Source organism: Charadrius vociferus, unplaced genomic scaffold, assembly GCF_000708025.1.
Source record: "Charadrius vociferus isolate BGI_N301 unplaced genomic scaffold, ASM70802v2 scaffold413, whole genome shotgun sequence".
Classification (NCBI taxonomy): Eukaryota; Metazoa; Chordata; class Aves; order Charadriiformes; family Charadriidae; genus Charadrius; species Charadrius vociferus.
The window spans coordinates 1,440,924-1,453,961 of NW_009647738.1; the positions used below are offsets into that span (position 1 = coordinate 1,440,924).

The 13,038-nt window shown below is 45.4% G+C and overlaps 1 protein-coding gene across 1 annotated transcript in view; it reads right to left on the reverse strand.

The window, feature by feature from the left end:
• Positions 1 to 8,044: 8,044 nt before the first annotated feature.
• LOC104283699 (cytokine receptor common subunit beta-like) overlaps positions 8,045 to 13,038 on the reverse strand; it is a 14,990-nt gene continuing 9,996 nt past the window's right edge. Inside the window, 2 exon segments of the mRNA XM_009881909.1 lie at positions 8,045 to 8,909; positions 10,443 to 10,540. Of these exon segments, the coding sequence (XP_009880211.1) occupies positions 8,045 to 8,909; positions 10,443 to 10,540 (963 nt within the window).

A 13,038-nucleotide genomic window follows, 5' to 3' on the forward strand; every position in this document is an offset into this window, starting at 1 on the left:
GCAAACCTGAGAAAAGGAGGCATCAGGGTATTCCCTAAAGCCCATGCTATTTGCAGGCCAAGGCAATGTAAAAAAAAAAAAAACCAACAACAAAAAAAAAACCCAAACAAACCCCAAAAAAAAAAACAAAAACAAAAAAACCCCCAAACAAAACCCAAAACAAAACACAAAAAAAAACCAAAAAACCCCACAAAAAACAGCTTATCCCACCTAAAGGGAACAGGAAAGCTCAAAAAGCCCCAGGACTTCTCTGATCTGCAAATCACCCCACAATGTGAGTGGACCCTTCCTGAAACTCTTAGAAGCCATGCTCACCCTGTCAGCCCTTTCCCTAAGTCAAAGAGAAGTGTCCCTCAGAGAGAAGCTCATGTGTCCACCATACAGTCTGTATAATCTGAAGTTCAGAGAGTGTATCAGGACAGTAACCAAGGGCTTGAACGATGCAGGACATACAGGGTCTTTTGGGCTTCCTGATGTGTTTTTCTCACAGTATTTAATGGCCCTCATTGCAGGATCCTACCTTCCAGCTCCAAAGCGTAGCGGTTTGGTGCAGCAATCACAAAGTACATGTGCGGGAATAGCGATGCCCTGATCTTTCCCATCTGGTCCCAAGCTTTCACCATTTTAAAAGATTGATGCTTTGCTCCCTGATAGGAACTGTTTTGGGGCAGAGTTAGGATTGTTACTTCCCCCTTCATCAGCTGGGAATTAGATAACAATATGCTGACTTCATAAAAATAGTGAAGGAAGTTAAACTGTAACTAATGATAATCAAGTGATAATCATTTTCCACAGCAATAATTAACCATTTGGAATTCGGATGTTTCCAGGCACATGTCCAAGTCTTTCAAATTAAGGAGACTGGCCAAATGGCAGCTTGTAGAAACCTCCCTGTGGGTTTTCCTTGTGCATCAGTACCAGGTGGCTCCTGCCTGAGCACACACCACTCCAGCTTCAGCCGAGCAGCACAGCTCTGTAGGAACAACCTGTTCTCTGTGTTGCGTCCAGCACTGATGACCAACGTGACTCCGGGTACATAATAAACGCTGTCTTCTGAGACCTCAGCAAGTCCTAATCCAGAAAACACGGAGCTGAAATCTACTGACATTGCTTGGCATACTGGAAGCAGGCAGTTCAGGGCACAGTCAGCTAACGTGCAAAACATAACATGTGGGCTGAATCAGTATGCAAATTTACAGATCTGTTTCCAGTAGACATTAGAAATAGACATTAGGGCAGGCAGGCTGCAGGATTATGACACAGCTTGAAGCAAATGCCCTTTGCTACCCATGAACGGCTCCTGAAGAGACGAGATCAGAAGGGAAACGGACTGAAAGGTCTTGTTGGTGCACCACGACACTCTGCCACAAACTGTGGTGTTTGCCTCCTGCAGGGGAGTAAAGTAACTTCATGCACATTTTACAAATTAAGATATGTTTATAAGCATTTAAAGAATACAAAATAATTGGCATCGTATAATGGACAATATAATGGACAATTGTATAATAGGACAAGAGGTAACTGGCACAAAGTTGAACATAGGAAGTTCCATCTTAACATGAGGAGGAACTTCTTTACTTTGAGGGTGGCAGAGCACTGGAACAGGCTGCCCAGAGAGGTTGCGGAGCGTCTGGAGACATTCAAAACCCGCCTGGACGCCGTCCTGTGCAACCTGTTGTAGGTGACCTGCTCTGGCGGGGGGGTTGGACTAGATGTTCTTCAGAGGTCCCTTCCAACCCTGACCATTCTGTGATTCTGTGACTCAAATGTGTGACAGCTGTTCGATGCCAAGTGGACATACATGTGGCAATCCCCCTTCATCATCTTCTTTGCTTTGCCAAATGTTACAGCTCAGCCAGGGGCAAACGCTTTCTGATGGGTGACACATTGAAAGCTGCAGAGATAACTGAGATAGCTTTCAGTGAGACAGCTCAGCTACTGGGAGCAATCAATAACTGAAGTCTCTGAGAGCTGAACAGGCTAATTGAGCCAAAACCTTGGCAAGGAACATTACCCTGTGCGACACTCCATGTTGACTAGAGTGCTTTGGGTACCCAAACTTGTGTATTTAAAGCCAGCTTTGGAATCTCCAAATAGCATGTCAGATGCAGTTAGGCAAGAACAGGGCTGAAATAAGCTCTCACTGCAGCCAAAATCTCCCTTCTGCCCATTCCTCTGCTCTCAGCAGTTCATTCCTTCTTGCTTGTCTGTGCCGGTGCTGACACGTGCCCACACTCTGAACTGATTCAACCCGGTAAAACAGCAGAAAAATCAATACAGAAGAAAAAAGCAAAGTTAACAGGTTAACAAATCAAATTTTCTAAGCGAAGGACCTTGTTGCAGACAAGGCAATGAGTGATGGGGTATGCAGATATTGGGGAAGGAAGTGGAGGGGGAAATGGCCTTTGACTGCCTTTTTTATCCAGTGAGAAATTAGTCGGTCTTCACTTCATTGTCTCACTGAACTCGGCACGTTGCAACATAGGTACTCTGTGTTTAAGTGATTTTACGAGGTCTGATCGTTGGGTGGCAGCTCTGAGCCAATGTTTTTATCCAGCACGGCAAAACTTCGGGGAAAAAAAAAAAAAAAAGGGTTCTCCTCCAGTTTAGCTAAATTATTCACCAAAAAAGCTATTTAAGAACTGGTTTAGTCATCTATAAAGAGTCAATGCACTTGAAAAATAGATAATCATTCTATAGGATTTTGACATAAAAGAGACCAATTACATCCAAGCTTCTGCAGCACTCTCATAACTTCTGGTATTTCTGACAAAAATGGGAATTTCCCAGTTTAGACTTATGCATCCCTGCAGTTGAGACACAAATAATTCTGCAGGGTATCCCTTTTTGTTATGGTTTGAGAAACCCACAACAATTTATTGTCGTTTAGACAATTATTCTATCACCCAATGACCCCTCCTCACCCGGGAAGGTGAATCAGGTAAAAACAAAGAAACCCAGGGGTTGAAATATAAACAGATTTGATAGACTAAGACTAAATAATTAACATTAATAACACTAAAGAACCAATATTGATTCTGAGACCAATATAAAATACACAAGGATTATACTCAGCCAGTTCTATGAGTAGGAAGCTTTTCACTCCCAGCACTGGACAGAAAATATCAGATGCCACCAGCGCTACAGCTTCGGGAGGAAAGGAAGGGCTCAGGGGTCCGGCACCGGGGCAAGAAGTTCTCAAGATCGCAGCCATCACAGAAGAGAGAACGTCGCAGCAAACTTTCTAATTTGTATTGAATGTGATGTTTGTGGTATGAAATAATCCTGTTGGCCATCTTGGGTCAAGTGCCCGGGTCTTGCTCCTCCTCATCCCTGCACCTGGCGAGCTCGGAAACACGGAGACCTTGAAACCCACACACCATAGCTGGCTATAAAGTAAATATTTTCACAATTTCAGACACTAGAGTCTTCTAAAAGTGCAGTTTTCCCAAGCATTAGAAGAGAAATCAGTCCTGTGTCGCTCAAACCAGGACAATTTTCATAAAGATTTCCTGTTCTCCTGTCAATCTTTTTTTTCTTTTCATTTAACCCCTGACTTCTGCCTATCTCGTGCTATCCTGAATGATTCCAACATTTGGTATCTCCACTGCAAATGATTTTGAATGGCTCATTTTGAAATGGTAACAACCATAAGAACAGGAGATAGCCACTGCAAGAACTCTGATAAGAGTCTTCAGCCTGCTATTAAATTCAGTCCTTTATGCTGTAAAGCTTGCACTGAAATAAAACTTAAATTCAGAGCTACATCTATCCTGAGGTAAGCCCAGTATTCCTAAAAGAATGGAGTACTTACTGCTGATCTTGCCTATAATGGGATAAAAGAGAAATCCAGAACTACTTGAAGTGGCTAGAGATCACAACAAAGAGGGAGCAAGTGAATTCATTTCAGTGGATTTCACTTTCAGTTACTGGGGTTGGAACACAATTGTGTGTTAAGTTTAAAGGTATTTGAAACACTTACTTACCCATCAAGACAGAATGGTGTTTTGAGGGTTAGGAATTACCTGTGGTGTTTCCCTCGATAGTGGTAGAGCACAGGAGCCATGGAGCAAAATAGTAAAAAAAAAAAAAAAAAAAGGCCAAAACCCCAAATGGTATGTTCCTCGGGATTCTCTTCGGGTTTTGTTTGCCCCAGACTCCTCTCGGAGGATCCTGCTCAGTTGATGGGGGGCGAGCAGTGGACATTGTCCACCTGGATTTCTCCAAGGCTTTTGATACAGTTTCCCACAGCCTCCTCCTAGAGAAACGGATGGGTTATGTTCTAGACGAGCCATCTGTGCGCTGGGTGGGGAAGTGGCTCACAGGCTGCACTCAGAGGGTGGTGGTGAATGGCTCCTTTTCCAGCTGGTAACCTGTCACAAATGAGGTCCCCCAGGGATTCATATTTTGGCCAATGCTGTTTAAAATCTTCATAAGTGATCTGGATGATGGGATTGAGTATACCCTGATGAAGTTTGCTGATGATACCAAACTGACTGGAAGGTGGATGCTTCAGAAGGGAGTGCCAGCCCGCAGAAAGATCTCAATAGGCTGGAAGAGTGGGCTAACAAGAACCTTATGAAGTTCAACAAGGACACGTGTAAGGTCTTGCACCCGGGAAAACATAATCCAGGAGTACAGCACAGGCTGGGATCTATCCAGCTGGGGAGCAGCTCTGTGGAAAGGCTGTCCTGGTGGACAAGAAGCTCAGTGTGAGTGAACTGTGTGCTGCTGCAGCAGCGAAAGCCAACAGGATGGTGGGCTGCGTCAACAAGGGCATCACCAGCAGAGACAAAGAAGTCGTTACCCCTCTCTACTCAGTGCTTGTCAGACCAACACCTGAAATACTGTGCTCAGTTTTGGTCCCCGTGACATAAAAAAGAAATGGACAGGCTGGAGGGGGGCCAGAGAAGGGCCACAAAGATGGTCAAAGGACTGAGAAACCTGCCATATGAGGAAAAGCTGAGAGAATTGGGTTTGTTCAGCCTTGAGAAAGGAAAGCTTAGGGGAGACCTTATCACCACGTTTCAGTATTTAAAGGGTGGCTACAAAGAAGATGGAGACTCCCTTTTTACAAGGAGTCACATGGAAAAGATGAGGGGTAACGGGTACAAGTTACTCATGGGGAGATTCCACTTGGACACAAGAGAAAAAATTTTCACAATGAGAAAAATCAGCCACTGGGATAATCTCCCCAGGGAAGCGGTGGATTCCCCAACATTGGACACTTTTAGGATTCAGCTGGAGAGGGTGCTGGGCCGCCTTGTTTAGATCATGCTTTTGCCAAGAAAGGTTGAAGCAGATGATCCTTGAGGTCCCTTCCAACCTGGTATTCTATAATTCTATGATCTGAAATGTTGAGGGGACAATGTGGGACTGTGGATAGAATCAAGGCACCATGGGCTGAAGCTGCCAAGAGCAGCAACCCAGTATCAGAGGTGGGATCACTGCACTTGGAAACAGTAAGAGAGGTTTAAGAGCAACATCGCCTTGCAGATGGACAATGGACTCTCTCAGATCTGAGCAAAACAGTGGAGTGGGCTACATTGCCAAGAATCTTCCATGCTCTATTGCTGATTTTAGTAAATGGGCTTACCAGTATTTATGTTAAGTTGCCATTTTATCCCTTTCAATAAAGTTCCTTTTCTTTTAAACCCTTGGTTTCATTGCTCTTGAGCAGGAAAACTGATTATCCAAGCTCATTATGTGCCCAAGCAAAATCATTTTCTTTTCCTATAACCTGTGAGTCTTGTACTGAAATTGATTACCTATTTTTAGAAAGGAGCCCTGTCTAAATCTGGCTTCTTCCCCTGCCAATCACACCTATCAGGGGAATGCCAAGCAAGCCTATCTAAATGCAGGTACATGGGAGTTATGGCCTGTGCCTTTTACCAAATACGTTACTGTAACTAAGAAAGAGGTAGAGTTGCTTGAGATCTTTCACCATGTTGGACTAGAAGCTGAAGAGGAGAGGTAGCATTTGTGGAGAGAACATGGGATTATAATGGTGTCATTTTTCAAATTTTTGTCTTGGTTGTCTAAGACCCCTACAACTCCAGCAGGCTTTTCTGAACCTCAAAGCTGGCTACTTTCCTTTTCACAACAGCTTTCTTTACTATTCTGAAGATCTGAATGACATCAATATTCTGTCCATTTCCTTCCTTGCCACTGATGGATCCACCATCATGTGCAGGCTATTTCACAATTTTAATGCCTTTCCAAAACTTATTTACTTGGCCGCCAGGTGCCCACCAAGCCGCTCTATCACTTCCCCTCCTCAACTGGACAGGGGGAGAAAAATTTGATTAAAAACTCATGGGTGAAGATAAGGACAGGGAGATCACTCCCCAGTTACTGTCACAGGCAAAAAAGACTTGACTTGGAGAAATTAATTTAATTTATTGCTGTTGTGGTTTAACCCCAGCTGGAAAATAAGCACCACATAGCCACTTGCTCATTTCCACCCGCCCCGGTGGGATTGGGAAGAGAATCAGAAGAGTGCAAGTGAGAGAACTTGTGGGTTGGGATAAAGACAGTTTAATAAATAAAGCAAAAGCTTCACATGAAAGCACAGCACAACAAGGAATTCATTCACTGCTTCCCATCAGCAGGCAGGTGTTCAGCCATCTCCAGGAAAGCTGGTCTCCATCATGTGGAATGGTTACTTGGGAAGACACACGCCATCACTCCACATGTCCCCCCCTTCCTCCTTCCCGCAGCTTTATATACTGAGCATGACATCACATGATACAGAATATCCCTTTCATCAGTTGGGGTCAGCTGTCCTGGCTGTGTCCCGTCCCAGCTTCTTATGTGCTCCCAGCCTGCTCACTGCTGTGGTGGTGTGAGGAGCAGAAAAGGCCTTAACTCTGTGTAAGCATTGCTCAGCAGTAACTAAAATATCTCTGTATTACCAACACTGTTTTCAGCACAAATCCAAAGCATAGCCCCGTGCTAGCCACCGTGATGAAAATTAAATCTATCCCAGCTAAAACCAGCACAATTGCTGATCAAATCAGAGTAGGATAATGAGAAAAAAACCCAAATCTTAAAAAAACACCTTCCCCCCACCCCTCCCTTCTTCCCGGGCTCAACTTCACTCCCAATTTCTCTACCTCTTCCCCCTGAGCAGTGCAGGGAGATGGAGAATGGGGGTTGTGGTCAGTTCATCACATGTTGTCTCTGCCACTCCTTCCTCCTCATGCTCTTCCCCTGCTCCAGCAAGGAATCCCACCCACAGGAGACAGTTTTTCACAAACTTCAACATGAGTCCTTCCAATGGACTGCAGTTCTTCACAAACTTCTCCAGCGTGGGTCCTTTCCATGGGGCTCAGTCCTTTGGGAAAGGACTGCTCCAGTGTGGGTTCCCTGCAGGGTCACAGGTCCTGCCAGTAACCTGCTCCAGTGTGGGCTTCCTACGGGGTCACAGCCTCCCTTGGGGCACATCCACCTGCCCTGGTGTGGGGTCCTCCACAGGCTGTAGGGTTATCTGCTCCACTGTGGACCTCCGTGGGCTTCAGGGGGACAACCTGTTTCACCATGGTGTTCAGCACGGGCTGCAGGGGAATCTCTGCTCCAGTGCCTGGAGCACCTCCTCCCCCTCCTTCTTCACTGACCTTGGTGTCTCCAGAGTTGTTTCTCTCTCATATCCTCACTCCTCTCTCTCCTCTGCTGTTGTGCAGCAGTTTTTACCCCTTCTTAAATATGTTATCACAGAGGTATCACCAACATAGTTAATTAGTTCGGCTTTGGCCAGCAGCGCATCTGTCTTGGAGCTAGTTGGAACTGGCTCTATCAGACATGGGTGAAGCATCTGGCATCTTCTCACAGAAGCCACCCTGTAGCCTCCTGGCCACCAAAACCTTGCCACGCAAACCTAATACACTTGGGGCTTTCTGACTCATCTGCACCTTCTTACTGGGTTACCCTGGGACAGGGTAGCAATTGCCCATAGTGGAGCAAAATGGTTATGGTGCTGCCAGGATTAAATGTGACTGCATAGTTCTCCAAAACAGGTTCTTCAAAAAAAAAAAAATACTCCTATTCAAAAAATATGTAAGGACATCTTTGTGGGTTCTGAATGTCCATGGAAACCTGAAGTGTCTCCAAATGTAGCCAGGTGCAATTCAGAAGAGGTTGGTGCTTGACCTGAAACTGGGACTGTGACACCAGTTTTCCCAGGAGAAAACTCATGGCAAGAGTGGTCTCTGGGTGGCTGGGGCTCCTGTGAGTCACAAGGTGACTCCCCAGCAGTGACAAGTGGCAGATGGTTAGAGTCGTTGGCTGATGGCAGTAACAGGCTCTCTGTGGTGATGTACTCCAAGGGGCACTGCTGAGGAGACCTGGTACAGCTGAGAGCCTTTGGAGATTTCTGCTCTTCTGTTCTATCGTTCTTGCCTTTCCCACAGTCTGGTGGGACCAGTGAGACTTCTTTCTCATCATCAAGGTGTTGAGTTACTTCCTTCTAATTTGGGAGCTGGAAGGGCTGTGAAGGACCTGCTCCTGGCTGTTCTTGCCTCAGTGGAGCCTGGGGACAGTCTTCCTTTGGGAGGGCCACATGCTGAAGGGAAACAGATTTCTCACAGACTCCCACTGGGTCCGCTTCCAGGGTCTGATGCATATCAGGCTGCGAGGACATCACTGGGCTGTACAAGTATGGACCATTGAAAGCAAAGCAAGTCTTGGTAACAGTATTTGCATGAGCAGCATTCTTGCTTGGAAGCTTGGAGAACAGGCAGGCTGGAACAGCAGTCTGATTTAATGGGCAGACAAGTGCAGATGATGAAAGTGAGGTTTTATGTGGCACTTCAGAAGTCTGACACGAGTTTTGTGGAGCCAGTGTAGCATGGGAAACCTGCACTGTCTTTGCCTCAGCTCCATGAAACTCTGCTGGACTGCTTTTTGTCATCCTGTTCAGGTGAAAAAACACAGGTCTTAGCTGTTATTGACAGCTCTCTAAATAACAGCTCGCTAAGATGATAACTGCATACAAACAGGAGATGCTCTAAGGGAGTACACTGTCTTCCAGGAAGCTAGAAGGAACCTTTGGCCACATCTCTTGTACCTTCCTCAGAAGATGCAAGCCTCAGCTTTTTCTGTGCCACACAGCTGTTTACTGCCAACTCCAACTTTTCTCAATGCCAAGATACGCAAGCACAAATCAGCTATTGAGAAAAGCTATGTTTTTGCTGTAAATAAAACAGAGCCGGGGACCATTCTTTGGCCCTCTGTTAAAACGGCATAGGGAAGCTGTGTCCACACTGTATAGCCGTGGTAGTCTTCTGCGTCTCCCACAGCATCTCTGCGGTCTATAGCACAGCTGAGGTCTTGTGTCTGTTTTTCCAGTTCACAGTGCAGAGCATAATGTGACCGCTGTGTTAGAGCTGTATTCACAGTGTGAAAGAGGATGTGTGTCACATGGCCTGGGTACCAAGCCTGGTTGAATACCATTGAAGGACACTGGACAAAGCCTAACTTGCTACAGTCATGTCCATGTTGCCCACTGGGAATGGTTGCTACCCTGTGCTATGTCCCAAACTGTGCCAGGATGTTATCTTGGAGAGCACTAGTTGGCACAGGCCAAACCGTGGCAGGAAGAGTGCTGACAACAAAGCAGTGCGAGCAGTTACAAGGCAGTGCTTGATACTACGTCTTGGCCCTGATTTATTTAGCAGTGTAGACTCAGGCAATGTGACTGCTAGCATCAACATTTATGCAGGTCTCGAGCTTTCAGTGACGCTTTGCAGTTACTTCTCCCAAAATATGGGCCCCTGTCTCTTACAAGCACTGAATGTGAAGCTAGACAAAGGGAGACGACAAAGATTTCAAAGAAGTAATGAACATAATCCAAAACCTAGGGTAATTTCCTGAACAGAGCACTGTGGTCACCTCCCCACTCTGTCTTTGAAGACCTGACATAATTTTGAGGCTCTGTGGGTAATTTGGAGCTATTTCTGATCAGTCGCACACTGGCTGGGACCACTGCAGCTCTTCTTTGTTCACGTTCCCCTTTCAAAGTCAGACTTTGCTTCAAGAAGCAGAAAGTACATCATTTCTAGAGGATGAAGAGTTAAGGGAATATGTGTGTTTTCATGAGAGTTTTTGTGTTCAGGTAGGCTGGGAGGAATTCTGCCAACAAGATTTCCACCCTATTAGGTCAATGCCTTTTATTCAAACCTATTTCCAAAGGAAATGTAGAGGAAGAAAGGGAGCAGGTTTCTATCTTTAAACTTCCAGCCAGGGAAGTCAAGGTCTGCAGCTGCAGCAAGTTCATTACAAGTTCCACAGATGCCTGCAAGGTGTACACAAACTTAGGAAATAGCCAGATGAAAATTCTTTGTCCTCCCCATCGCAATGGGTGATATCTATGTGCAGCCTGCTTTTACTCCATGATTAGTAAAGAAGATTTCAAGAAAGGAGTCAGGAGTGGGCTGCTTACTTACCCTTCCAGCACTTGAAGGCAGTTAACCTGCTCCACCTCCTCAGAAGTGTTCTGCCCATTGAAGTCCACTTGGCTGGCTGGCTGTTTGCTGCCAGCTTCCTGAAGAGAGAAAATGAAGATCGTGACACTTGTGAGAAAAGAGAGATCACATTAAGGCCAGGAAGAGGCAGGAGCCATGGGCACAAAAACACTAGTAGTAGCACATTTGTGATAGTGCAAGAACAAGCTTCCAGGCATTCGCATTGTATAATTAGTTTTACGAGTTTATCAACCTATGTTTTAGAAGTAATCTTTTCTAAATACCTTTTTTCCCAACAATCTTGCTGTTCTCATTTTTAGGGCCGTGCTGTTTCCCCACCTAAACACAGTAGTAATATTGCTACAGGCAATATTTAATAGATTGACACAGGGTTAAAGAACTGCCAGCCTGAATTATTCCTGGCACCTTTGTACCACTTTGATTTGTTCCAACATCTGTCAGCTTTTCGCTCCTTCGTCCTTGCTCCAATCTGCAGATGCCTTCACATTTCAACCTTCATTCTCTAGTCAGAACAAGCTGAGATCCATTTCTCTTCAATCTTCCAGTCACAATAGATGGTAATGTGGAAGCAATCCCACGGCTGTGGCTACAAAGTATGTCTTGTCCTCCAGAAGACCATTCCTTTACTTCCACATCGTCTATTTTTATCCAACGTAGGAGTCAGGGGCTGCTGCAGCAGCAGGTTCCCGTCACAATAAACTTCAAAGCTGCTGTTTTGTGCAATGCCTACTCTGATTCAGCAGCATATGAGGACACTCTGGGCAACATTTCTCCTGTAGAGCTAAAATGACTGTCCTTCTGTGCTGACTGACCAGAGAAACAGAATTGCTGGGATGTTTGCAAAGTTTAGGAGAAGGGAATTTGCTACAGGGATGAAAACTCTCAAAGCCACAAGACTAAGAACAGAGAGCGCTTGTGGGTGGAGAGCTGGGTATGAGATGGGTAACAAAGCTACTGTGATGCTTTTTAGGGTGGTGGATGGCCTCATACTGGTGTTGATTATTGTGCGTGGACAGAGAAGGAAGTGGATGAAGTCTGTCGACAGCCAAATTAATCAGAAGGAATTTTAGAACAACAACTGATCTGCAAGGGGGATTTACAGAGCCTGCAAAACATGCAGATATGCATCATGGAAAGAAGTCTGGTGTATCACACTTCCCCTATGTCAACTGCTGACAGGATGCATGCCTAAGAGACATCACTTGTGGACTGAGAACTACTCAGAGGCTGAGAGATACTGGGTGCCAAATGAACAGTTAGCTGAGGACCACAACAGCCCACCATGTGCAGCACCCTCAAGGGCAATGCTACGATCAGGCATTCCACTTCAGGTAAAAATATAAAATGGGACAAAAGGACTTGCAAGGTAGAGAGTGAGGCTGATGGAGAAGACAGGGGTGGAAAGCTAAACACATTGCAACTGGAGCAGTAACTGTTAAGTTAATCTTTGTAAAGACCACTGTTGCCTGGAGTTGTGCATCACTGACTTGTACTGCAGGGAGCCACAGATGAGGTAGAAGTCATTAAGCTTAAGTGGAAGATAAAACATAGTGGCAAAAATAGCATGAGCTCTCTGTCTGTAGAATGGAGATTAGCAGCATTGCCTTAAGGAGCTAGAGACGTTAGAGATGTGAGATCAAATACAAATCCAGCGGTTCCAGGGGAGACTCACAGATAGATAAGGCCATGGAATTATGATAGTGAGAAACTGAAACTCGCAAGAGTCGGCTCCAGGAAGGAACCTAGACACTTTTGTCATAAAACTCCAAGTATACTCCATGCAGTGCCTTTTTTTTGGTGATATCCACCTAGTGGGATATAATTTCTATGTATCACAAGTTTTGCATGGCCCCTGCAGGTGAAATCAGGAAATGGGTGAGGGAGAGAGATGGAAGAAAAAAAAGCCACTTACTTTTAAAAATGCCTCCAAAGAAATGACTGTGCGAAGTATACATTTCCTTTCCTTTGCCCTCTCCTTTCTTATATGGAGGAAAATGTCCATGACCAGGAAGGATAGCATGTAGAAGGAAATATAGCTCTCACACTATGAAGTCAACCTCCAGTGACTGCAGAGGAGTATACAGAGAGGTAATCATGCAAAGACTATAGAATCATGGAATCACGGAATCACGGAATTTTCAGAGTTGGAAGGGACCTCTAGAGATCATCTAGTCCAACTCCCCTGCTAAAGCAGGATTGCCTAGAGCACATTACTCAGGACTGCATCCAGGTAGGTCTTGAAAATCTCCAGAGAAGGAGACTCCACAACCTCCCTGGGCAGCCTCTTCCAGTGCTCTGTCACCTGAACCGTAAAGTTTTTCCGTGTATTGGAATGGAACTTTCTATGTTCCAACTTGTGCCCATTGCCCCTCGTCCTGTCACTGGGAACCACTGAAAAGAGTCTGGCTCCATCCTCCTTCAACCCACCCTTTAGATACTTGTATGCGATAATAAGGTCTCCCCTCAGCCTTCCCTTCTCCAGGCTAAAGAGTTCCATCTCTCTCAGTCTTTCCTCATAAGGGAGATGCTCCAATCCCTCAATCATCTTAGTTGCCCT